Below are 27290 nucleotides of genomic sequence, written 5' to 3'. Positions count from 1 at the left end.
AGGTTTTCCAGCTTCATTACAAAAGAGAGAACTTGGCAGATGTGAGTGGTAGAAAACAAAAGTAAGAATGAGAACTCAGCCTGCTGAGCTCATAGATTTCTCTTTCCTGGCTCAGCTTGACCTTGAGATAACAAAACGTAAAGCATAACATTTCCAGCTGCTTCAGCAGAAAAGAACAGAACCTTCCAGAATGAACCAGTATTTTTCAGCATTTTCCAGTTTCTGCCCTCAGAGGTATTAGTCACAACAGAGAAACCACTTGAAGTACCCGCTGTGTTAAGCTATTTCAATTGCTTTGGTTTGATTTGCTCATTGCAAACAGCTGAAAGTTTGTAAATTTTTATAATAAACCTGATTAGCAATGGGGGGTTGAATAATTTCGATTGCAACTCTGTCAGCTGGTGTATTTTGTGTTAGTATTGCAGTTGAAGCCTTGGAATTAGAGTAATAGGGATATTCTGTATCTGAAAAGCCTGCCAGCTGGAACTTACTTTTTCTGTGTATAACTTTGTCCAGAGCTGTTTCCTGTGTCTGTTACTTCTGCAACAGTAAAACATTTGGACCTTACTGACACTGCTTCTCTGTGATGACTTTTACAGCAAACATGACTTGGAGTCACACTTCACTGTGTGTGGTCTTACCTTAGATTCCCAACACACAACTTTCATTCAAGATTGACATGTGTTACAAGGGAACTCTTAGCAAAATGGGAAATCTCATATCCTTAGATATCATGCATCAGGTTCAAAGACACTTTTCCTATGCACATCTCCAGTCTGCACTTAAAAGTTTGTGAACACATGCTTAAGAACAATGGGACTATAAATGGCACAGCTGGAAAAACTTAACAAGTTAACTATTTAACTTTAGGGAAGTTCAAAACTTCTGAAAATGATATACATTGTTTCTGTTTCTGTTGCAGACTGCATTCATAGTGTTCCAGTGGCTCAGATGGGGAACTACCAGGAATATCTAAAGAGAATGCCTTCTCTACTTCGGGAAATTGACCCAGACCAACCCAAAAGACTTCATACTTTTGGTAACCCTTTCAAGCAGGATAAGAAGGTAGGTAGAGCCTACTGTAATTAACCCAGGGCACTCGCCCAAAAAAATTTCATGACTCTGAGTGAGTGGAGTTGGTATTTTGTTCCAAAATAACAATACTGCTAACTGATCTTAATGGTTGATTATGTGTTTTCCAGGGCATGATGATTGATGAAGCAGATGAGTTTGTCACCGGTCCTCAGAACAAAATCAAGCGTCCAGGAGAGACCAACACCCCTGCCTGTCTGAAAAGAAGGCACAGTATGTCTCCACTGTTAAGGAAGTCCCAGTCCTCACCAATGATAGTCAATCATGTCAGTGTGAAGGGGGCCTCCTCTGCTACAGGGTCCCCAACCAACGCCACCCTCAAAGCTATGCCAGCCTACAAAGGTAATTAGAACTACAGCTTAGCTGCAACCTATCTGACTTTTACTTTGTTCCTTTTACTTCTCCTTTGTGCTTTTTCTGCTAAACCCTCACTAAACAATTCCCTTTTGCCTGCTTAGGTATTTATATTATTTATATTATTATTATTTATTACCCTGCCCATCTGGCTGGGTTTCCCCAGCCACTTTGGGCAGCTCACAGCATATCTAAAAACATAATAAAAACATAAAGCATTAAAAACCTACCAATACAGGACTGCCTTCGGATGTCTTCTAAAAGTTGTGTAGTTCTTTATCTCCTCAAAGGGAGGGCATTCCACAAGGTGGGCGCCACTACCAAGAAGGCCTTCTGCCTGGTTCCCTGTAACTTCGCTTCTCACAGTGAGGGAACCACCAGAAGACCCTCGGAGGAGGACCTCAGTGTCTGGGCTAAGCAATGGGGGTGGAGACGCTCCTCCAGGTATACTGGACCGAGGCTGTTTAGGGCTTTAAAGGTCAGCACCAACACTTTGAATTGTGCTTAGAAATGCACTGGGAGCCAATGTAGGTCTTTCAAGACCGGTGTTATATGGTCTCGGCGGCCGCCCCCAGTCACCAATCTAGCTGCTGTATTCTGGTTAGTTGCATTTTTCAAGTCACCTTCAAAGGTAGCTCCACGTAGAGCGCATTGTTGTAGTCCAAGCGGGAGATAACCAGGGTATGCACCACTCTGGCGAGACAGTCTGCGGGCAGGTAGGGTCTCTGCCGGCGTACCAGATGTAGCTGGTAGACAGCTGGCCTGGACACAGAATTGACCTGCACCTCCATGGACAGCTGTGAGTCCAAAATGACTCCCAGGCTGTGCACCTGGTCATTCAGGGACACGGTTGCCCCATTCAGGACCAGGGGGTCCCCCATACCCACCTGTCTCCCCAAAACAGTACTTCCGTCTTGTCAGGATTCAACCTCAATCTGTTAGCCACCATCCATCCTCCAACCGCCTCCAGACACTCACACAGGACCTTCACTGGTTTCAATTTAAAAGAGAGGTAGAGCTGGGTATCATCCACATACTGGTGAATACCCAGCCCAAACCCCCTAATGATCTTTCCCAGCAGCTTCATATAGATGTTTAAAAGCATGGGGGAGAGGACGGAACCCTGAGGCACCCCACAAGTGAGAGCCCAGGGGTCCGAACACTGATTCCCCAACACCACTTTCTGGACACGGCCCAGGAGGAAGGAGTAGAACCACTGCATAACAGTACTCCTTGCTCCCAGCCCCTCTAGACAGTCCAGAAAGATGTCATGGTCAATGGTGTCAAAGGCCATATTGGCTGGGTCCGAATATGTTTTTTAAAGAAGCAGTTTAATAACTGCCTCTTTCAGCAGGTCTGAGAAGGCTCCCTCACAGAGGGAAGTGTTCACCGCCTTATGGAGCCCATCGCCCATCCCTTCCCGGCTCGCTTTTATGAGCCAGGATGGGCATGGATCAAGGAGACAGGTGTCTGGAGTTAGAATGGCATCCAGCAAGACTTCTTCCTGGCTCCAAGCAGAGTATCGCAGCAGCGGTGTGTGCCTTGTGTAGGTGCAATAAATCATAGTCCGTACGCAACCTTCTTGCTAATCTAAGAAGGCTTTAATCATGTACAGCAGAACATCATAAACCAGCCAGGAGATCGAGCAGACATTCTCTCTGGCTCATCAGCGAAAAGTGAAAGCAACTCACACACAAAGATGTGAAAGAAACCACACCTCAGTAAGCAGAGACGTCACACAGAACTGTTTAACCCTGTAAGTTCTGATTCTCCTCACAAGGTGGTCAGTTTCACTCATCCAAGCAGCCTGTCCACATCCTCGGAGGTAACAGATTGGAATTGATCCCATACAACTTGACTAGACCCTAGCACTCTTCCACCCTGGCCCTGCTCCCACGGTGGAGTCTACCTCATTCCGAATCTGAGCGACTTTATCTGCTAAGAACTTTGTAAAATCATTGCGGGAGATATTGGGGTGGTTCCATTAGATTGTGAAACACCTGAAAGAGTATCTTGCTGTTTTCTCCAGATGCAGTAGAGGCAGAGAAGAAAGTCCTCTTCGCCGTTGCTGTTGCCACTTGGTAGGCTCGATGTTGAGCTCTATCCCGTGTCTGGTCCGATTCAATCTCGGTGATTGTTTCATCACCCTCAGCTCTGGTGAAAACCGTGGGGCTGTCTGGGCTCCACATTCATATATATATATATATATATATATATATATATATTTGATTTTAACATAAATTATAAAATGTACTACAAAACTTATCACTTATACAATCTTTTTAGACTTCCATCAGCACCTCTGATGATCCACCGTTTTAACCACTTCTTATGCATTTCTTAACTTTATATTGCCTTTACATCTCTTAACAAATCATCCTTCCCCTTCTCCATTTTTGCAATACTTCCAATAATGCTCCTCACAAAATGTCTTGCAAACCTACATACGTCGTCTGATCTTCACAAATACTTTTCAAATAGTCCGTAAATTTACTCCAGTCTTCCATTAATTTCTGGCCCCACCGGTTTCGAATCCTTCCTGTTAGTTTATCTAGTTCTGGGCTCCACATTCCAGTGGGCCACCAGGGAATCAGCTAAAAAGCCATCAGCGTGGGATAAAACATCCCCTACTACTCTTTGGAAACCATCTGGATCCATTAAGTGGCGGGGGTGGTCCATCTGAATCAATCCCACCTCCCTGCAGAGGGGAAGGGTTGTGGATAAGTCTAGTTGCACCAGGAAGTGACCTGATCATAGCACTTCTTTTATTTCACTTTTAGTTAGTGTCAGATCACCCACGTCCGTAGAGAAGAACACCAGGTCTAAGGCATGTCCGTGGCTATGGGTTGGGCCAAACTTATTCAGGGACAGCCCCATGGAGACCATGCTTTCCACAAAGTCCCGAGTGACCCCCCCCTTTTAATTTTTTTTTATTGATTTTTCATTTCAACAAATTTTCAACAATCATCTACCCACTTCCTTACCCAACACGCTGCTGAGCACTGACTTTTCTCCCACCCTTCAACGGGTTTTCTTATTTCAATCTCCTTTTCGCAGTTTCTTATTATATCCTGTCCATATCATAAGATTTATTTCAGTCCGCTAGAGTCTTCAAATTACAGTCATACCTTGGGTTGAAGTAGCTTCAGGTTAAGTATTTTTGGGTTGCGCTCCGCGGTGACCCAGAAGTAACGGAACGCGTTATTTCTGGGTTTCGCTGCTCACGCATGTGCAGACGCTCAAAATGACATCATGCGCGGAAGTGGCGAATTGCAACCCACGCAGGCGCAGGTTACGCTCTACTCATGATGCGAACGGGGCTCCGGAACGGATTCCATTTGCATCCAGAGGTACCACTGTATTTAGATAATCCATAAATTTACTCCAATGTCTTTGGAATTTTGTTTCCTCTTGGTTTCGGATCCTGCAGGTCAGTTTTGCTAGTTCCGCATAATCCACCATCTTCGACTGCCATTCCTCCACTGTTGGTAATTCCTGTATTTTCCATTTTGGGCCTAACAAAGTTCTAGCAGCAGTCGTGGCATACATAAATATGCTTTGATCTGCTTTTTCTATTTCCTCTCCCATCAAGCCTAACAAAAAAGCCTCTGGCATATTTGGGAAAGTATACTTGAGTAAATCAGATCCCAAAACTGTTTTAATTTCTCACATGTCCACCACATGTGGTAAAAATCTCCATCCTTCTCTTTACATTTCCAGCATACTTTATTGCTCATCCTATACATTTTTGCTAATTTAACAGGTGTTAAGTACCAGCAGTACATCATTTTCATAATATTCTCTTTTAAGGCAGTACATGCTGTAAATTTTAAACTCTCATTCCACATTTTCACCCAAGCATTGTACTCAGTGTTATACCCAAAATCTTATAGGGCTTCGATTTCCATCCTTTATCTGTTCTCATTAAGATCTCTTCGTAAGTAGCCCACCTCCCTTTCATATTCAACTTCTTTACTGTTAGTACCTCTACCAGTGATATCCACCACGGTGTTTTCCTTTCCAACAAATTTTTGTTTCTATCCCAAACCTCGTATAGAGCACTCCTTATCACATGGTTTGTAAATCCTCTGTGCACTTTCACTTTATCATACCAGAGATAGGAGTGCCATCCGAATCTATTGTTGTATCCTTCTAGGTCTAACAAATCTGTATTTTCCAATGTTATCCATTCCTTTATCCAACATAAACAGGATGCTTCATAATAAAGTTTTAAATGCGGTACTGAAAATCCTCTTTCTTTTTTATCAATCAGTAATTTAAATTTTATCCTTGGTTTTTCCCTCTGCCATATGAATCGTGAAAGTACCTTCTGCCATTCTTTGAATTGTCCTGTGCCTTTCCTTTGATTATAGGGATCATTTGAAATAAAAATAACATCTTAGGTAATACATTCATTTTGACTGCTGATATTCTATCACACATTGACAACTTTAACCTGTTCCATATTTCCAGGTCTCTTTTAATCTCCTTCCAAACCGGGTGATAATTGTCATTAAACAAAATAATATTCTTTGCAGTCAACCAAATTCCCAAATATTTTGCTTTCTTTACCACCTTAATTCCACAGTTTTTTTTTTCAATATTTCTATCTCATTCTTTCCCATATTTTTAACCACCATTTTTGTCTTGCTTTTATTCAGTTTAAATCCTGCCAATTGCCCAAATTCCTCAATTTCTTCCATTGCTTTCTTGACACTCAATCGGGGTTCTTCTAATGTTAGCACCAAATCGTCTGCAAAGGCCTTAGGTTTAAATTCCTTTGCACCTATTTTGATACCTTTTACCTCTGATGTTTCTCTCAAACTATTAGTTAATACCTCCAAGTACCATGATGAACAATAATGGGGACAGTGGGTACCCCTGTCTGGTACCCTTTGTGATGTCAAAATATTCTGTCAAAACATTATTCACAATCAATTTTGCTTTCTGTTCTGAGTAGATTGCCTCAATTCCTCTCAGGAAGGATCCTCCCACTTCCATCATCTCCATACTTTTTTTTCATAAATTGCCAAGAAACGTTGTCAAATGAGACTTGCAACAAAGTTGGTTCTTTATATCTTTGCAACAAGTAAAGACTTTATTGGATACAAATTGGGTACTCTGGAAAGATACATTTGATACCATTTGGAAAATATTGGAATAGGCTGTTATTTGTGTTATTTTTGAAGGGAACTTTTTGTTTTTAGCACTTGGAACTTTGAGCGGCTCCCTCTAGAGGCCGCAGGAAAACTGTTACAAAATTGTTATTGTGAGAAACAGGCTTGTGGAATTTCCCATTTGAAAGCTATTCCCGTGGGAATGACCTTGGGACATGAGTGGCCCAATAGAAGCAAGAGTAACGAGAGCTAAAGGCAAAACTGAACAAAAGAGAAGGGCCTCAGTAACAAATCCAATTGCACCTGCTACAACTTTTCCCATGGATACTGCGGCAGTAGCAAATGCACTAGTGAGAATAAATGAATCTCTGGAAGCACTCACAAAGCAGAGCACCGAAAACTCTAAACAGCTGATTGAACTGTCAACAAAAATAGACAAAAACACAGAGACAATAAATAAATTAGTACAAGAAAGTGAGGCAACCAGAAAGATTGCAGAGGAAGCGAAAATTTCTGCAGAAGAAGCAAAAGTTTCTGCAGAAAATACACAGGAAAAGTTGGTGCCAGTCTGTAAAAAGCTAGAAGAACATGATGCTGCCCTGTCTTTACTGGAATTACAGAGGAAAAATAAGAATCTAAGATTAAGATTGATTCCAGAAAATGAAAAGGACAATTTGACAGACTACCTTACAAAAGAATTTCTGGAATTTTGGCAGGACAGCTTGAAAGAAGAGGAGTTTAAGATAATAACTGCTTTCAGACCGGGCAGGAAACAAAATAGAAAGAGCCCTAGAGACTGTTTAATAACTTTGAGATCTCAGGAGGAGAGGGACAAGATATTAAACTTACATTTTCAAAGAGCTCTTGAGATTGGAGATTTTCGTGTGCAGATTTTTAAAGATATTCCCAAATATATCTTGGAAGTGAGGACTTACTACAAGGATTTGGTCACCCTACTGAGAAAGAACAATATTCCATTCAGATGGGAGTTCCCGCAAGGCCTGTCTTTCAATTATAAAGGAAAGAAAATTAAGATAAAAACAGTGCAAGACAAAGAACAATTTTTGGCAAGGAACGAGGAGGACCTTTGCAAAGAAACGGTGGACACTACAGACCCAGCAGAAATACCAGATATCTCAAACCTATCTTTTGGAGCTAAAACATTAACAGAAGAAGGTTTGCTTGGAGCAGTTGGGGGAGTACCTAAGTAAATAACAAGATGTCTCTGCAAATTTTAAGCTGGAATTGTAATGGACTGAACCTTCCTAGAAAAAGGAGGGAGGTGTTTCACATTTTGAAAAAAGAACAATTGGACTTGATTTGCTTACAAGAAACTCATGTGACCAGAATACATCGAAAACTACTTATAAATAAAAGATTAGGACAAGAATTTATTTCATCTGACAAAGTCAAGAAAAGAGGAGTGGTAATTTATGCAAAAGAAAAGTTGGCCCCTAAATTAATATTTAAAGATGAACAAGGAAGATATTTGGCAATTGAAATCCAAGTTCAAGGAGAAAAATTATTGGTAATAGGAGTTTATGCACCGAATGAAGGAAAGTCAGAATTCTTCAAGAAATTGCATGAGACACTAATGGACTATCTGGACTATAATGTAATCTTAATGGGAGACATGAATGGAGTGGTCTCCACAAATATGGACAAAGCACAAAGACAGGTGGTCTCCAAGGATGGGAGACTACCTAAGACCTTCTTTGAAATGACTGACAATATGAACCTGATTGACATTTGGAGAACAAGGAACCCTCTTGAGAGAGAGGGAACCTTTTTCTCTGAGGCAAAAATGACTTGGACCAGAATTGACCAAATATGGGTATCTAGTGGGATGGCACCAAAGATTAAGAAAGTGGAAATCTGCCCAAAGACTTGTTCCGACCATAACGCTGTAAAGATGGAGATGAACCCAACAACAGCTGGCTCCTTTAGATGGAGGATGAATGACTCCCTGTTTAGAGATGAAGAGGTGTATAAAAAGGCCCAGAAAGCAATAAAGGACTACTTTGAGATAAATCTGAGAACAGAAGTGGAAAAAAGAGTAATTTGGGACGCAAGTAAAGCCGTTATGCGAGGATTCTTAATACAACAGAATGCCATAAAAAGGAAGAGACAAAATGAGCAAAAGGATAAGATCCTGGAAAAGATAAAAGAAGGAGAAAAAAGATTGAGATCTAAACCAAAGTCACATGAAATCTTGAGAGAAATTAAGTTTTATCAGAGACAATATATGGAATTGATGAACCAAGAGATAGAATGGAAAATAAAACAAATGAGACAAAAGACATTTGAATCGGCAGATAAATGTGGGAAATTTTTGGCATGGCAACTGAAGAAGAGACAAAAACAGAATACGGTTACTAATTTAGAAGTGGAGGGAAAGAACATTTACAAACCAAATGAGATTAGAAATTGTTTTCAGAGCTATTTCAGGAGACTCTATGCACAAGGGCCGGTGAACGAAAAAGAGATTGAAGAATTTCTTAAAAAATATGGATTACAAAAAATTTCTGAACAAAGTAGAGTGATTTTGAACCAGAAATTAACTGATCAAGAAATTGAGGGAGCCATTCAGAACATGCAATTGGGAAAATCTCCAGGACCTGATGGACTGACCTCCAGATACTACAAAGCTTTGAAAGAATGGCTTTTGCAACTGTTGAAGGAGGTCTGCAACGAAATTATAGAGGGGAAGAAGGCACCTGAATCGTGGAAAGAAGCTTATATTACACTTATACCAAAGACAGAGACTGAAAAGAACCAGGTTAAGAACTACCGCCCAATATCATTACTCAATGTGGATTACAAAATTTTTGCAGACATTTTGGCAAAAAGACTGAAAAGAGTTTTGGTGGGGGAGATTCATAAAGACCAAGCGGGCTTTCTTCCAGGAAGACATCTGTCAGACAATGTGAGAAACATAATAGATATTATGGAGTTATTGGAAGTTAATATTAATACCAAGGCAGTGTTAATTTTTGTGGATGCGGAGAAGGCCTTTGACAACATTTCTTGGAATTTTATGAAAAAGAACCTCCAAGGGATGGGGGTAGGCCAAGGTTTTGAAAATGGTATAAGTGCAATTTATTCTGAACAAAAAGCAAAATTGTTTGTAAATAATGTGGTAACAGAAGAGTTTGCTATTGAGAAAGGGACACGACAGGGATGCCCAATATCCCCATTACTTTTTATATCGGTCCTGGAGGTCTTATTAAACATGATTAGAGAGGACCAGCTGGTTAAAGGGATTCAGGTCGGAGCTAAATAGTATAAACTGAGAGCATTTGCAGATGATCTAGTTTTAACTTTGGAAGAGCCAGACACTAGTACGAAAAGAGTTTTAGAATTAATACAAACGTTTGGTCAAGTAGCAGGTTTCAAGCTGAATAAACAGAAAACGAAAGTATTGGATAAAAACTTAACAGCTGTTGAAAGGGAGAAGTTTCAGAGTGAAACTGGTTTGACAGTAGCAAAGAAGGTGAAATACCTAGGGATTAATCTGACATCTAAGAATGTGAATTTAGTTAAAGACAATTATGAGAAATGTTGGACAGAAGTTAAGAAAGATCTAGAAATATGGTCAAATCTAAGACTTTCCTTGTTGGGCCGAATTGCTGTTATTAAGATGAATGTCTTGCCGAGAATGTTGTTTTTGTTTCAAACATTGCAGATTTTGGACAAAATGGATTGTTTCAAGAGGTGGCAAAAAGATATATCTAGATTTGTCTGGCAGGGCAAAAAGCCCAGAATAAAATTTAAGATATTAACTGATGCGAAAGAAAGAGGGGGGTTTGCCCTGCCGGACTTGAAGTTGTATTATGAATCAGCGGCTTTTTGCTGGCTGAAAAACTGGCTGCTTCTTGAGAACACAGACATTTTGGATTTGGAAGGGTTCAATAACAGATTTGGCTGGCATGCATATTTATGGTACGACAAGGTAAAAATCCATCAAGGTTTCAAAAACCATATTGTCAGGAAAGCATTATATAATGTTTGGATTCGGTATAAAGACTTGTTAGAAAACAAAACCCCTAGGTGGTTGTCACCAATGGAGGCTAAGGAAGTGAAAAAACTTAATATGGAATCCAAATGGCCGAAGTATTGGGAAATTATAGAACATGAGGAGGGAAAAGTAAAATTGCAGAGTTATGAGAAGTTGAAATTTAAAGTAAGAGACTGGCTACATTACTACCAGATAAATGAAGTTTTTAAACAGGACAGGAAAATTGGCTTCCAGGTGGAGAGGTCAAAATTAGAAACAGAGCTTTTGGAACCCAGCACTAAAAATCTGTCAAGAATGTATAACTTGTTGCTGAAATGGAATACACAGGACGAGACGGTTAAATCAGCTATGATTAAATGGGCACAAGATATTGGCCATGACATTATGTTTGCTGACTGGGAACAGTTATGGACCACCGGTATAAAGTTTACGGCATGTAATGCCTTAAGAGAAAACATTATGAAAATGATCTATAGGTGGTACATGACCCCAGTCAAGCTTGCAAAAATTTACCACACGCCCAATAATAAATGTTGGAAATGTAAGGAAACTGAAGGTACCTTTTACCACCTTTGGTGGACGTGCCCAAGGATTAAGGTCTTCTGGGAAATGATTTATAATGAAATGAAGAAGGTGCTTAAATGCACATTTGTAAAGAAACCAGAAGCCTTTCTCCTGGGCATGGTGGGCCAATTGGTATTAAGGAAAGATAGGACGTTTTTTATGTATGCTACAACAGCAGCAAGAGTACTTCTAGCAAAGTACTGGAAGACACAAGAACTACCCACACTGGAAGAATGGCAGACCAAGGTGATTGACTACATGGGACTGGCGGAGATGACTGGCAGAATCCGCGACCAAGGGAGAGAGACGGTGGAGGAAGATTGGAAGAAATTTAAAGTTTATCTCAAGAACTGTTGCAAAATTAATGAGTGCTAAAATGTTTTGGGTCGGGTAAAACAGAATTGCGGGGACAAATAATTGGATATGAGAAAAAGGATTTAAAGGGAAAAAAAGTGTTATAAGTTGACATTGGGGCTTGCTGGAAAACTTTAAAACAGGGATGCAGAAAGGGGAGGTATGAGGAAGTCGATGAAAGAAGGTTTAAGAAAAAATGTGAAGAAATTATACATGTTTATATGTTTGTTTGTTTTTGTATTGTTTTGTATTGTCTATTATGTGTTAAAAAACCAATAAAAATTTTATAAAAAAAAAAAAGAAACGTTGTCAAATGCTTTTTCCACATCTATAAACATTAGTACGGCTGGTTTATCATTTCTGAACTCCAAATATTCTAGTATATCAACAATATGTCTTACATTATCTCTTACTTGTCGGCCAGGTAAAAAACCTGCTTGGTCTTTGTGAATCAACTCGTTTAGAATTACTTTTAGTCTATTCACCATAATGTCTGTGAATAGTTTGTAATCGTTATTTAGCAACGATATTGGTCTAAAGTTCTTGACATTCAAACAATCTGTATCTTGCTTAGGGATTAACATTATATGCGCCTCTTTCCATGTATTTGGTATCTTTCCTCCTTTCAAAATATTGTTCAAAGGGTTTTATAATATTTTGCAGTGAGACCATCAGGTCCTGGAGCTTTACCTTGTTTCCTTCGCTTCATTGCCTTTTGAATCTCTTGTATAGTTATTGGAGTATTCAATTGTTCCCTTTTTTCTAATGAGATCTGTTTTCCTTTATGTATTTCCAGGTATCTCTCTATTTTTTTATATCTTGCTTTTTTTCTATATAGTTCCTTATAAAATCCTTGAAAGGCTTTCCTTATTTCTTTTGGATCTTCTGTCAGTTGTTCTCCTATCTTTATTTTGTTAATTATGTTTTGACTTTGACGTTTCCTTAATTGCCAAGCTAGTAATTTCCCAGTCTTATTTGCTGATTCAAAGTTCTTCTGTCTCATTAATTTTATCTTCCATTCCACTTCCTGGCTCACCAACATGGAGAATTGAGTTTCCAACCTCTTGATAGCTTGTTTTATTTGTTCATCTTTTGGTTTTACTGATAGTTTTTTTCTCATTTTCCATGAGATGAGTCAGGATTTCCTCTTTCTTTCTTTCTCTTTCTTTTTTTGGGGGAGGCTATTTTGCTGTATCAGAAAACCCCTCATTGTCAATCAAATCAAAAAACGTCTTTGGAAGTTTGCCCTCTTTCGTTGTTTTCATTTTCAACGTTCTATCTAACTCTGGCATCGCCACTCCATTACAATTCCCCATTATTATTATTTTCTGATCCATAAATTCCATCAATCTTTCCTCCAGTTTTCCAAAGAATTCCCCCTTTATTTTCATTTGGTGAGTAGAGTCCCACCACAATCAATCTCTCACCTTGCAGCATTATTTGGACCACAATCACTCTCCCTTCCTCATCTTTGGAGATCAACTTAGGTTCAAGTTTCTCTTTTATATACAAAACCACTCCTTTTTTATTTACATCTGAAGTTATAAATTCTCTACCCAACCTTTTATTAATCAAAATGTGTCTGTTTCTATCCAAATTCTGTCTTTTCAAAACATGCTCAATTTTAGTTCTTTTAGATTTGTCATTAAGTCCATTTACATTCCAGGTTATCAATTTCACTGCCATTTCTCTAATCTGTCAACCCAGTGGCTTTGTTATCAGTATCTTCTTCTTCTTCCTCTTCTCCTTCTCCCTCTTCTTCCTTATTTCTTTCCTTCTTCTTTTTCTCCTCCTCTAGGCCGTGATCAGGTCCAGCAAATCTGTTTTTTTTAAAAGAAATATTTATTGATTTTACAAAAAACAAATATACAAAAACACATAGTAGAAAAACAAGAAAAAAATAAGAGTAAACACACACGAAAAGAAAAAAGATACAAAATATTAAAAACAATTCTTTTTCATAATTTAAAACTCATTTGCTTGTTTCTTTGACTTCCTCACACCTCCCCTTCTTGTATTCCCATTTAAATAATCAAATCAGCAAATTCTTACCCTCTTTCATTCATCTTATCTCTAAAACTTGACATTTTATAACTCAGTATTTTCAGCCATAATCAATTCATTTTTGCATATTCTTATTAACTTTTTTTACCTATTTACCCTTTTTCCATATTCTTAAAGCATTACAGCTGGAAACCACTTACCGTATTTTTCGCCCTATAGGACGCACTTTTTCCCCTCCAAAAATGAAGGGGAAATGTGTGTGGGTCCTATGGGGCGAATGCAGGCTTTCGCTGAAGCCTGGAGAGCGAGAGGGGTCGGTGGGCACCGACCCCTCTCGCTCTCCAGGCTTCGCGGACCTCTCCGCAAGCAGTGGGAGCACTCCCGCTGCTTGCGGAAAGTTGCCAGCATGCCAAAGCCTGCGCGCGCTGAGATCAGCGCACCCAGGCTTCGCGGATCTCTCCACAAGCAGCGGGAGCCAGCGCTGGGCTCCCACGGCTTGCAGAGAGCTGCCTGTTTGGGGGCTGGGGTCAGGGGAAGCTCGGGCCTCCCCCGCCCCAGCCCCGCGCCTTGGGGGGAAATAAATTTTTCCCCTTTATTTCCCCCCAAAAAACTAGGTGCGCCTTATGGGGCGGTGCGTCCTATAGGGCGAAAAATACGGTAATTTCTATCCAACATCATTCTAACATTCATTAATTTTGCAATATTTCTGTAGATAGTCTTTAAATTTCTTCCAATCTTCTTCCACCGCCTCTTCTCCCTGGTCCCGGATTCTGCCAGTCATTTCTGCCAATCCCATATAGTCCATCATCTTCATCTGCCATTCTTCCAAAGTGGGTAAATCTTGTGTCTTCCAATACTTTGCAATAAGTATTCTTGCTGCTGTTGTAGCGTACATAAAAAAAGTTCTGTCCTTCTTTGGCACCAATTAGCCGACAATGCCCAGAAGAAAGGCCTCTGGTTTCTTCAGGAAGGTATATTTAAATACCTTTTTCAGTTCATTATAGATCATTTCCCAGAAAGCCTTAATCCTTGGGCACGTCCACCAAAGGTGAAAGAATGTACCTTCATTTTCTTTACATTTCCAACATTTATTATCGGGCAAGTGATATATTTTTGCAAGCTTGACTGGGGTCATGTACCACCTGTATATCATTTTCATAATATTCTCTCTTAAGGCATTACATGCCGTAAATTTCATACCTGTGGTCCAAAACTGTTCCCAGTCAGCAAACATAATGTTATGTCCAACATCTTGTGCCCATTTAATCATAGCAGATTTCACCGTTTCATCCTGAGTATTCCATTTCAACAGCAAGTTATACATCCTTGACAAAATCTTAGTTTTGGGTTCTAACAGTTCTGTTTCTACTTTTGATTTTTCCACCTGGAAGCCAATTTTCTTGTCCAAATTATATGCCTCCATTATCTGATAGTAATGAAGCCAATCTCGCACTTTGTTTTTTAGTTTCTCAAAACTCTGCAGTTTTAGTCTATCTCCCTCTTGTTCCAAAATTTCCCAATATTTCGGCCATTTGGCCTCCATATTGAGCTTTTTCTGGGCTTTTGCTTCCATTGGTGACAGCCACCTTGGTGTTTTGTTTTCCAATAAATCCTTATATCTTATCCAAACGTTGAACAAAGCTTTCCTGACAATATGGTTCTTAAATACTTTATGTGCTTTAACCTTGTCGTACCACAAATATGCATGCCACCCGAAAACATTGTTAAAACCTTCTAAATCCAAAATGTCTATGTTCTCAAGAAGCAGCCAGTCTTTCAACCAGCAAAATGCTGCTGATTCATAGTAAAGTTTAAGGTCTGGCAGGGCAAATCCACCCCTTTCCTTTGCATCAGTCAATATCTTGAATTTTATTCTAGGCTTCTTGCCCTGCCAGACAAATCTAGAGATATCTTTCTGCCACTTCTTGAAACAATCCATCTTGTCCACAATTTGCAGTGTTTGAAACAAAAACAGCATTCTAGGCAATGCATTCATCTTTATTGCTGCAATTCGACCCAACAAGGAAAGCTTCAAAATTGACCAAATTTCTAATTCTTTTTCACTTCCGTCCAACATTTTTCATAATTATCTTTAAATAAGTTCCCATTTTTTGCTGTCATATTAATCCCCAAGTATTTCACTTTCTTGACCACAGTCAGACCTGTCTCATTCTGAAACCTCTCTCTTTCAATCGGTGTTAAATTTTTCTCTAAAACCTTAGTTTTTGACTTGTTCAATTTAAATCCTGCCACTTGACCAAATTCTTGAATTAGTTCTAAAACCCTTTTAGTACTAGATTCTGGCTCCTGTAACGTCAATACTAAATCATCTGCAAATGCTCTCAATTTGTACTGTTTGGCTCCGACCTGTCCCTTCTAATCACATTCAGCAGAACCTCCAGGACCGATATAAAAAGCAATGGGGAGATTGGGCACCCCTGTCGTGTCCCTTTTTCTATCTTGAATTCTTCCGTCACCACATTATTTACAATTAAATTAGCCTTTTGTTCAGAATATATTGCACCTATACCATTTTCAAAACCTTGGCCTACCCCCATCCCCTGTAGGTTGTTTTTCATAAAACTCCAAGAGATATTGTCAAAGGCTTTCTCCGCGTCCACAAATATCAGAACTACTTTAGTGTTTATATTCACTTCTAATTTTTCCAGAATATCAATTATGTTCCTCAAATTATCAAACAAATGTCTTCCCGGGAGAAAGCCCGCTTGGTCTTTATGAATCTCTTCCATCAATACTTTTTTCAATCTCTTGGCCAAAATGTCAGCAAAAATTTTGTAATCCACATTAAGTAACGATATAGGGCGGTAGTTCTTAAGCTGGGCCTTTTCAGTCTCTGTTTTCGGTATAAGTGTAATATACGCCTCTTTCCACGACTCTGGTGCCCTCTTCCCTTCCAGAATTCCATTGCAGACTTCCTTCAAAGGTCGTACTAACCACTCTCTCAAAATCTATAATATCTAGAAGTCAGCCCATCCGGTCCTGGAGATTTGACCAATTGCATATTTTGAATGGCGCCTTCTACTTCCTGTTCAGATATTTTATAGTTCAACATTAATTTACTTTCTTGAGAGATTTTTTGTAATCCATTTGTCTTCAAAAATCGGTCTATGTCCATTTCTTTCTGTGGCCCTTGTGAGTATAATTGTTTAAAATACCTCTGGAAGCAATTTCTAATTTCATTTGGATTATGTATGTTCTTTCCTTCCACTTCTAAATTTGTAATAGTATTTAATTTTTGCCTTTTTTTCATTTGCCAAGCCAGCAATTTCCCACATTTATTAGCTGATTCAAATGTTTTTTGTCTCATTTGTTTAATTTTCCATTCTATTTCCTGATTCATCATTTCCATATATTGTACTTGATATAGTTTTATTTCTCTCAAGATCTCCTGTGACTTTGGTTTTGCCCTCAATTTCTTCTCACTTTCTTTTATTTTCTCCAAAATTTTATCTTTCTTCTCATTTTGACTTCTCTTCTTTATTGCATTCTGTTGTATCAAAAACCCTCTCATAACAGCTTTGCTTGCGTCCCAGATTACTCTTTTTTCTACATTAGTGTTCATATTTATTTCAAAGTAGTCTCTCAAAGTTTTTTGGGCCTTTTTATACACTTCTTCATCTCCAAATAAGGTGTCATTCATCCTCCATCTGAAGGAGCCAGTTGATATTTGCTTCATCTCCATCCTTACGGCATTATGGTCGGAGCAAGTTTTGGGGCAGATTTCCACTTTCTTTATCTTTGGTGCCATTCCTCTAGTTACCCATATTTGGTCAATTCTAGTCCATGTCATATTGGCTTCAGAAAAGAAGGTTCCCTCTCTTCCCAAGGGGTTCTTTGTTCTCCAAATATCCACTAAGTCCATATTGTCTGTCATTTCAAAAAAAGTTTTTGGTAGTCTACCATCCTTGGTAACTACCTGTCTTTGTGCCTTGTCCATGTTTGTAGATACAACTCCATTCATGTCCCCCATCAAAATCAGATTGTAATCCAGATAGTCCAATAATGTCTCATGCAACTTTTTAAAAAATTCAGATTTCCCCTCATTCGGTGCATAAATTCCTACGATCAGAAATTTCTCTCCTTGGACTTGAATTTCAATTGCCAGGAATCTTCCTTGTTCGTCTTTAAAGATAAATTTCGGTAATAGTCTCTCTTTTGCATATATCACAACTCCTCTTTTTTTAACTTTATCAGATGAGATAAACTCCTGTCCCAATCTCTTATTAATAAGTAATTTCCTGTGTAACCTTGTTACATGAGTTTCTTGTAAACAAATCAAGTCCAATTGCTCCTTTTTTAATAAATGAAAAACACTTTTTCTCTTCCGAGGAGAGTTAAGGCCGTTACAATTCCAACTTAAAAGTTGCAGAGCCATGATGGGGTTACTTCGCTTTACCTCCGACTGCACCAAGTGTCTGTTCTTGTTCTGTCAACTGTGTCTCTTTCTCTGGGCCGTGCAATCCAAAAGATAAATTTGCTATATCCAGTATTCCTTTTTCTAGTGCTCTTGGCTCTTCTCCAGATTCCACTTCTTTCTGTAGATCTTCTTTGTGGTCTTTCAGAAACCTATCTTTTTCATTGACTGATCTTATTTTTATCTTTCTTCCTTTATATTTAAAAGATAGGCCTTGAGGAAATTCCCACCTAAAAAGAATTCTATTTTTTCTCAACAGGGCAACAAGGTCTCCATAGTTAAGCCTTAAATCCAGAAGATGTTTTGGGATATCCTTAAATATCTCCACTCTTGAATTGTCAATTTCCAAAGTCCTTTGATAGTGCAGATTCAAAATTTTATCTCTCTCCTCTTTTGTTCGAAAAGTAATCAAACCTTCTCTCACCTTGTTCCTCCTTTGTCCTCTTCCGAGTCTAAATGCACTCACTATCTTAAATTCTTCCTTCCCCAAGTCCTGTTGCCAAAAGTCTGTAAATTCCTGTGTAAGAAAATCAGCCAGATTGTCTTTCTCACGTTCTGGTACAGCCCTGATTCTTAAATTTTTTTGTTTCTCTTTCAATTCAATCATAGACAATGTCAAACCGTGGTCCTCCAATTGCTTATATACTGGTGGTATCTTCTCTTGAGAAGCAGTTGCAATCTCTTTTGCTTCTTCAGCTATCTTTCTAGTCGAAGCAGATTCCTGCAGTAATTTTTCAATAGACTGTGTATTGGTATTCACCTTCTGTCCCAAATTATTAATACTTGTAGTATTCAAATCAATTTTAACTGATGCTTCAGCTACTTGTTTATTTGTCTCCGCCACCTGCTTAGCTAAATTTTCCAAAGATTCATTAATTTTTCCAAGTGCTTGTGCCAAAACATCTTCAGACGACATAACTTTTGGTTTGACCTGTGGAAGTGCAGCCCCTGATGTTCCAGATGCACCAGATATTGAAGGCCTTCGCTGCTGCGCAGTATCTGTCCTGTATTGTCTTCCAGACCTAGTAATCTTTTCTTGCGCCAGCTCTAACTTTCCTCTCCCATCTGCCATAACACTCTCATGAAAATCCAAGGCCAATCCCATGGCTAGAGATTGTTTTGAAAAGGAATTTTCCTGTAGGCCAGTTGTTATTGTAGCAATGTCAAACCTCCTCTAGGGGGACACAGTAACAACCAAAACTTGCAACTTTTAAAGACAAATATCGTCCTTATAAGTCCCCCAATTCACTTAAAAACAACAGTTTCAGTCCACTTGAAAAGTTACTTTAAAACCAGGAGAAGTCCAGAAACACTGTATCTCTTTTTGCAGAGCTAAATCAAAAGTCCTCTGCTTTCCACTGAGCGGCTTTCCTTATCTAGGGGCAGTCCGTTCCCAGGTTTTAGGCAGCGGATTTTAGCTTCCTTTTCCTCTTGTTTTTGCCGGTAAATACACCTCAAACTTTCCCCCCTCCTCTCCTGCAAACTGGAGGGGAGACCGCTTTCCTGATGTTAAGATTTAAGTCTATTTCCAAAGCGTCTTTCCAAGTTTCCGCTTTACAGTCTCTTTGCTTTGATCTGTTTACAGTAAGGGAAGGCAGACTTCCTGTTTATACCTTCCCGCTTCGGTACCAAATTTACTTATTCTTTTAAGTCCAATTCACATCCAGTTTATTCCTACTCACGGGTAGTTAATTTCGAGTCCAATTGTCCCAGGAAAAAGTCAGCGCTCTCCGATAACAGCTGTGCGGCTTCACTCCGCGGAAGAAACAGTCGACTCTCAGTACCGCGCTGCTCACCCCGTCCCGCTCCGGAGCCCTTTTTTTAAAAAAAAGGGTCCTTTTGCAGATTGGGGGGGGCGCAAATGGTGCCCGCCGAGTCCCCACGTTCACAGGCTTCCCCCGCCTGTGATTTTTAAAGGGTCCCCGCTTTGCCGCAGCGGTAAGACCCGATCCCACGGAGCTAATCCCTCCGAGACTCAGAGGGAATCCGCCATTAATCGATGGCGCTGACCCGGAAGTCCCGGGGTCCAGCAAATCTGGGGCCAACAGTATTTACCTCCATCTTTCCTAGTTCCTTCTCATATCTTCTTGAAAATTTCTTAACTTCCTGAGCATCAGTTAATTTAAATCTTTTGTCCTTGTAATAAAAAGAGATCCTTTCAGGAAATTCCCACCTGTGTTGAATTCCATTTTTCTTCAATAATGTCACTAATTGTTTATAACCATCTCTCTTTCGTAAAAATCTGGTAGTGATCTCTTTAAAAATTATGATTGGTCTTCCATCTATGAGTAGTTTGTTGTTATAACTCATTCTCAGAATTGCATTTCTCATCTCTAATGAGTTAAAAATCATCAAACAGTCTCCAGGTAATTTTTTTTTATTTAGTGTTTGCTGATCTTACTTTTATTCTAAATGCATTCTCAGCTGAATACTCAATTTCATGTTCTTGCCAATTATTTAATCATTTTTTATTTTATATCTTCATTTGCCTCTTCTGCTACACCTCTGAATTTTAAATTCATCTGCCTCTGACGCATCTCTATCAAAGCCACATTGTCCCAGATTTATTCTTGTACTTTGCTCAATTCTGTTACTTCTTCCTTCATCTGATCTGTCTCTTTTCTTGTCTCCTTAACTTCTTTCTGAGTTATTTTCACTGATTCCTCCACTGTCTTGGACTGAACCGTCAAGTCTTTAATTTTATTTGAGAGTTACCCCACCACTCCCTCTATTTTCTTATCCAAGGTTTCTTGTACCTCTGCTAACTTTTTCTCAATATGTTGTTCATTTTCTTTAAATTTGTCTTTTATTTTTAGCCATAAGTTATCCAAATCTTTAATTTCTTCTCGTTTGGACGGTCTCCTATCTCCTGGAGTTCCTACAATTTTTTCCTCATTTTTGACATTTTTAAAACTTATATATCACAATATATTGCTTTGTCCACCAGAGGGAGCGTATGTTCAAGAAGAGCAAAAAGAAGGTTATTCAGTAATTGTAATTCAAATATTTACCCCTAGATGTCACCTGGTGTCTCTCCCTTCCCCCCACTATGACTTTCAATTTCTTTGTCTAACAGACAAAATGTTACTCCAGGGAGATCAAGAGAGACCAGTATATATCCACATAAGTATAGTCCAAAAATCAAATAATGTAAATTAATATTAAAAGTCTCACTATTAGTCCCACAATCTCAGAGTATCCTCTTCTGTTCTTCCACCACTTGTTTTATTCGGGTTCATCAGGCAGATGCTGATGTTGCCAGGGAAACTCCAGTGGCCGAGGCAGCCACTTGCAAGCAGCGCCAGCAGCTGGCAAGGCAATTTCAGCAGCATGGTGGGCTCTGCAGCAGCCAGCTAATTGATTGCTAGGTTTCGACAATTCATCATTACAGGATCCCTCTTAAAGTGAGAACTTTGCAGCCCCCACTTCCCCACTTAATTCTCTTTAATCAGACAACAGAGTGCGGGAGAGGGGGAGAGGACTGCTGAAAAAGGGCAGGGGAGGTCCTGGGAGGTGAGAAAGCAAGCAAGGCAATGCAGCTGGAACTGGGAAAAGACGTTTGTGCAAGTGGAGCAAGGAGGAAACCCACCAGATTGCCTCTGAATCATTTAAAGCCACAGCATCCCCTGGGGAAGGTTGAGATTTCTTCATCAAGCCCTGCCATTATCCCAAACCAACTGTTACTTAGTCTCCAAGGCCTGTAATTTCCTCCCAAGCCCAAGAGAAGGGCAAAAAAACTTAGGAAGAGTTAACTCTTACCACAGTCTTTGGAAGGAAAAAATGCCTTCCCACCCTCTGCCCAGCTTAACGCTTGTCCCCCCTGCCCTGGTGACCCAACAAACAGGCACAAGGTCTCAGTTTACTGCCAGTTTCATTATTTCACCCAGATTGGCTCTCTGTAGCCCCAAAAGCACGTCAAAGTGCAAGTAGATAAATAGGTACCGTTCTGGTGGAAAGGTAAACGGTGATTCCGTGCACTGCTCTGGTTCGCCAGAAGCGGCTTAGTCATGCTGGCCACATGACCCAGAAGCTGTACGCCAGCTCCCTCGGCCAATAAAGCGAGATGAGCGCCGCAACCCCCAGAGTCGGTCATGACTGGACCTAATGGTCAGGGGTCTCTTTACCTTTACCTAGCCCCAAAAGAAGAAGCCATGGTTGAACTGCCCCTTTAAAGAAATGGATATGACACATGAAAAAGGAAAGTTAAAAACATTGCTACTACCAATATATCACGGCTTCTATAGTAGGGGTATTTAAAATGAGTCGTCACAGCAATACATAGTTAAAAGTAGAAGTCAGCAAATGTGTCCCTTTTTGCTCTTTTTTTAAATTTATTTAATCGTTTTTTCAATAATAACCACCACCACAAAAACACATACAACAAAAACCGCAATAACACTAATAACACAATTTAACATTTCAGATTTAAGTACTGATATACCTATGACTACACCTTTTTAACAATATTTCCCCACCTCTCATCCCCCTACTTCCCACCACCGTCCACCTTATCGCTTAAGTATTCCTTCCAGATTTCTTCATATTTATCCATTCTTAATTTGTGTCAATATGCAATTTGTTCGCATGTCGCTAGTCTGTCCATATTGTTAATCCATGTGCTCAATGGAATCTTTTTGCAGCTCTTCCAATTCATCAGAACAAGTTTTTTTGCTTCTAATATGGCACGGTACATCCATTTTTTTTGACCCCTTGTAATCTCCCACGTTTCCAGTATATAATTTAGAATTAAATTTAATTCCCCTAATTTATTTTTATTACTCTTGCTATATATCTCTTCACCTTGCACCAAAATGATCTTATCATCGGGCAGTTAATCATCATATGTACTAAGTTTGCATTTTTACTTCCACATCTCCAGCAGTTGTCTGCATTTGTTATTTTCTTCTTGTAAAGTTTTGCTGGAGTCCAGTGGACTCTGAATATTATTTTCTGCTGAATAAGTCTTAGTCTTAGATCCATAGAGGCTATTTCTGATGATTTTATACTTGACTCCCATATATCATCTGTTATCGGTACCCCTAACTCTTCACTCCATTTTTATCTATAATATTCTAAATCAGTGTTTCCCAACCTTTGGTCTCCAGCTGTTTCAGACTACAATTCCCATCATGCCTGACCACTGGTCTTGCTAGCTAGGGATGATGGGAGTTGTAGTCCAAAAACAGCTGGAGACCAAAGGTTGGGAAACACTGTTCTAAATCATATTTCTTCCTGTTAAGTAGGGTTTTATATAGTGCAAGTGTAGAGGTTTTTGTTTTTGTTGCAGAAATTAAATCTTGTAGCAGCATGGGTGATTCCGATGCTGCTATAGCGTCAGGACAAAACTTCCTTTCCGACATATGTTTGAATTGGATGTATTGCCATAGTGTTCCACTGGTTAATCCATACTTTACTTGCAAGGTCTTATATTCCACAAATGTGTAATTTTCATCAATTAATTGATTCAATGTCAAAATACCTTTTTTATCCAATTTTGCCAAATTATTACCGTATTTTTTGCTCCATAGGGCGCACCTGACCATAGGGTGCACCTAGTTTTTAGAGGAGGAAAACACGAAAAATAATATTCTGAATCAAATGTTGCACTAAACTATTTAAAGCAGCAAAGCGGGCGGCTCCTGTCCGCTTTGCTGCTTTAAAGCGAGCCTCAGAGGAGGGTAGGAAGGGGAACCATGGCTTATCTAAGTCCAGTTAATAATGCTGAGCCTGACTTATGGCCATCGAGATTAGCCTGGCCGTCTCAGTGGAAATCTGGGGAGGCTGAGGTGGACTTTCCAGTGGTCAAAGTGTGGTTGTGTCTTCCGGCCCGGCATCTATTTCCTGCCCTCTTTCCCACCTGCACACCCGCACCCTGCTTCAAAGCAAGCCATGGAGGAGGGAAGGAAGCGGAGCCATGGATCCTCTGCTCGCAACTGCAGCAGATTCCCTCCGCTTTGAAGCAGGAAAGTGGGAGAGGAGCTGCTTGCACGAGTGTAAGCTGCTCCCCTCCCACTTTGCTGCTTCAAAGGGAGCCCAGGAGGAGGGAATCTGCTGCAGCCACAAGCAGTGGAGGATCCATGGTCCCCTTCCTTCCCTCCTCCGTGGTTGCTTTGAAGCAGGAAAGTGGGAGAGGAGCCGCTTACACGGGAATTCCCCCACCTCCCGCAGAAGCCGCACGCTCTTTAAAGGGGCTGCATGGCTTCTGCTGGCTTTTCTAGGAGGTGGGGGAAGGGACTGATGCGGCCAGTCAGTCCCTTCTCCCTCCTGGGGAAAAGCCCGCAAGAGCCGCACGGAGCTTGTGTGTGGCTCTTGGGGGCTTTTCCCGCCTGCCTCCCCCCTGCATTCGCTCCATAGGACGCACACACATTTTCCCTTGCTTTTTAGGAGGGAAAAAGAGCGTCCTATAGAGCGAAAAATACGGTACTTGATTTCCAATTTTTAATTTTGGGTTGGCCCATATTGTTAATTTCTCATGCTGATAAGGTTCATCCTTCGTATTTTTATTTATATTCGTCCAAATTTTTATAGGTGCTTTAATAGTCTCCAGAATAATAGGATATTTCATAAAATTAGAGCCGAGTTTAGTCCACCCTTCAAGAGGTTCAAAGAAACTATATTTGAGAGTAGCCCAACTGGGATTCCTGCTAGCTCTCCAATCGTTAGTCTTACTCAGCAGGTAGGCCTATATAGTTCCAGATTTGGGAGACCAAAGCCACCTTCCTTAGTTGGAAGTTGCATTTTATGTAGTGATAATTTTGGTGGCTTTGTACCCCACAGGCATGATCTAAATAGTTGATTTATTTTTTGGAAGTAAAATTTGGGAATATGTATTGGTAATCCTCTAAGAATGTATAAAAGCTTTGGAACAATAGTCATTTTGAGGTCATTAACCTTTCCCCAAAGGGAAAGGTTTAGAGGTCCCCACCTTTCAATATCAAAAGTAATCTCATTTATAATTTGATTGAAATTTAATTTTACAATTTGGTCTATATCTGATGAAATCATTATACCCAACTATTTAATAAAGTCTTTGTATATCCGAGATTGATGGTTTCTATACAATGTAGCCCTTGGCCCAATTGGTAAAATCTCTGATTTTGTCCAATTTATAGAATATCCCAATATTCTGCCAAAGGTTTTTATTTTCTCCATAATTTTTGGAATTGTATCTTCTGGTTTTGTAATAAATAAAAGGATATCATCCGCAAATAATACAATTTTGTAATTATCTTTGTTGTGTTTTGCACCCTTGATATGCTCATCCTGAATTATTGCTCTTGTTAATGATTCCAGGCAGAGATTAAATAATAACGGAGAAAGAGGACATCCTTGTCTCGTTCCTCGATTTAAACTAATCAAATTCGAAATTCTTCCATTTGTAACAATCCGGGACGTTGGTTTTTTATAAATCATTTTAATCCAATTACAGTATTCTATAGGGAAACCAAATTTACGTAACACAAACCCTATGAATTCTTTATATATTCTGTCAAAAGCCTTTTCTGCATCTAATGACAATATCATAAACTCCTCTTCATCTTTATTTAAATTTATCAAATCTATTGTTAATCTGATATTGTCTGTGGCTTGTCTTGTTTTTATAAAACCTGTTTGATTACTAGGTATCAAGTCTTGAATAACCTTTTGTAATTTTTCCGCCAATATTGCATTCAAAATCTTTGCATCAACATTCATTAATGATATTGGTCTATAATTTGCACATTTATAGGGTCTTTGTTAGGTTTTGGTATAATTATTATTAAAGCTTCATTGAATGTTGTAGCAGATATACCTTTATGAGCTATTTCCTCATAGACTTCTAGAAGTCTGGGGACTAGTAGATTTTTGAATATTTTATACCATTCTATAGGAAGACCGTCTGGTCCAGGTGATTTCCCATTTCCCATTGTTTCTATTACATTCTCAATATCTGATATATTTAGGGGTGCTGATAGCATATCTTTTTGATATTCTTCAATAGTTGGTATTTTAATATCTTGAAAGAAGTTTTCCACCTCATCTTCTGATATATTTTCCGGCCCTTCATATAATATTTTGTAGAATTAAAAAAAGTCATTATTGATATCTATTGATGAGGTTGCTGCGATGTTATTTTCATTTCTTATTAAGGGTATTATTTGGTTCACTTTCTTTTGTTTTAAACGATTAGCTAGAATTTTTGTCGGTCTTTCACCCTGTTCCCAATATATTTGTCTTAGACTTAGTAGGCTGAACTCATTTTTGAGCTAGTATATTATTCAGTTCTAATGTTAGTTGTTGTATTCTTTAATATGTAGCATTAGATGGGTTATTTGACATATAGTGTTTTTAAAGAAATTTTTAGATGTTTTTTTTCTTTTAATCTTTGCAGCTTAGCTTTGTTGACAGAGAAGGATATTATCTTCCCTCTGATGTAAGCTTTATATCCTTCCCATTCCATCAGTCTTGACGTTGAAGATTTGTAGTTATTTTTAAAATATATTTGTGTTTCTTGGGTTATATATTGAATGATACATGTTCTCCTGCAATGATTTTGCAAAGTTTTTTGCAGATAAAATCGCTCAGATTCGGGAAGAAGTAGACTCCACCGTGGGAGCAGGGAGAGTGCTAGAGTCCTGACTAGTCAAGTTGTGTGGGATCAATTCCAATCTGTTACCTCTGAGGATTTAGACAGGCTGCTTGGACGAGTGAAACCAACCACCTGTCTCCTGGATCCTTGCCCATCCTGGCTTATAAAAGCTAGCCGGGAAGGACTGGGCGATGGGCTTCGTGGGGTAGTGAATGCTTCCCTCCGTGAGGGAGCCTTCCCAGACCCGCTGAAAGAGGCGGTTATTAAACCGCTTCTTAAAAAACCATCTTTAGATGCGGCCACGATGGCCAATTATCGCCCAGTCTCAAATCTTCCATTCTTGGGCAAGGTGATTGAGCGAGTGGTTGCTGAACAACTCCAGGCACGCCTGGAAGAAGCGGACCATTTGGATCCCTTCCAGTCGGGGTTCAAGCCTCATCATGGGACTGAAACTGCCTTGGTCGCACTGGTTGATGATCTCCGGCGGGCTAGGGACAAAGGTGAGAGCTGTTTCCTAGTTCTGCTGGATCTCTCAGCGGCGTTTGATACCATCGACCATAACATCCTTCTGGACCGTCTTGAGGGGCTGGGAGCTGGGGGCACTGTCATACAGTGGTTCCGCTCCTTCCTCCTGGGCCGTGTTCAGAAAGTGGTGGTGGGGGATGAGTGTTCAGAAACCTGGGCTCTCACTTGTGGGGTGCCTCAGGGTTCTGTCCTCTCCCCCATGCTTTTCAACATTTACATGCAGCCGCTGGGAGAGATCATCAGGAGGTTTGGGCTGGG

The 27290-nt window shown here is 39.7% G+C and overlaps 1 protein-coding gene across 6 annotated transcripts in view; it reads left to right on the top strand.

The window, feature by feature from the left end:
* The window catches only part of LOC310753785 (integrator complex subunit 6-like), a 121653-nt gene that overhangs the window by 82655 nt on the left and 11708 nt on the right, over positions 1-27290 (top strand). For all 6 annotated transcript variants that reach the window (XR_014543452.1, XR_014543453.1, XM_083595126.1 and 3 more), the window contains 2 exons: positions 923-1065; positions 1203-1434. Coding sequence is in view for 4 of the 6 variants with exons in the window: in XM_083595126.1 (XP_083451252.1) it covers positions 923-1065; positions 1203-1434 (375 nt within the window). In the remaining 2 variants the exon portion in view is untranslated. The remainder of the gene's footprint in view (positions 1-922; positions 1066-1202; positions 1435-27290) is intronic.

The sequence above is a fragment of the Podarcis filfolensis genome (genome assembly GCF_964270895.1).
Source record: "Podarcis filfolensis genome assembly, chromosome: W".
In the NCBI taxonomy this organism is placed as follows: domain Eukaryota; kingdom Metazoa; phylum Chordata; class Lepidosauria; order Squamata; family Lacertidae; genus Podarcis; species Podarcis filfolensis.
Note: the sequence above shows the minus strand (reverse complement) of the source record. Positions and strands in the feature narration are given on the sequence as shown.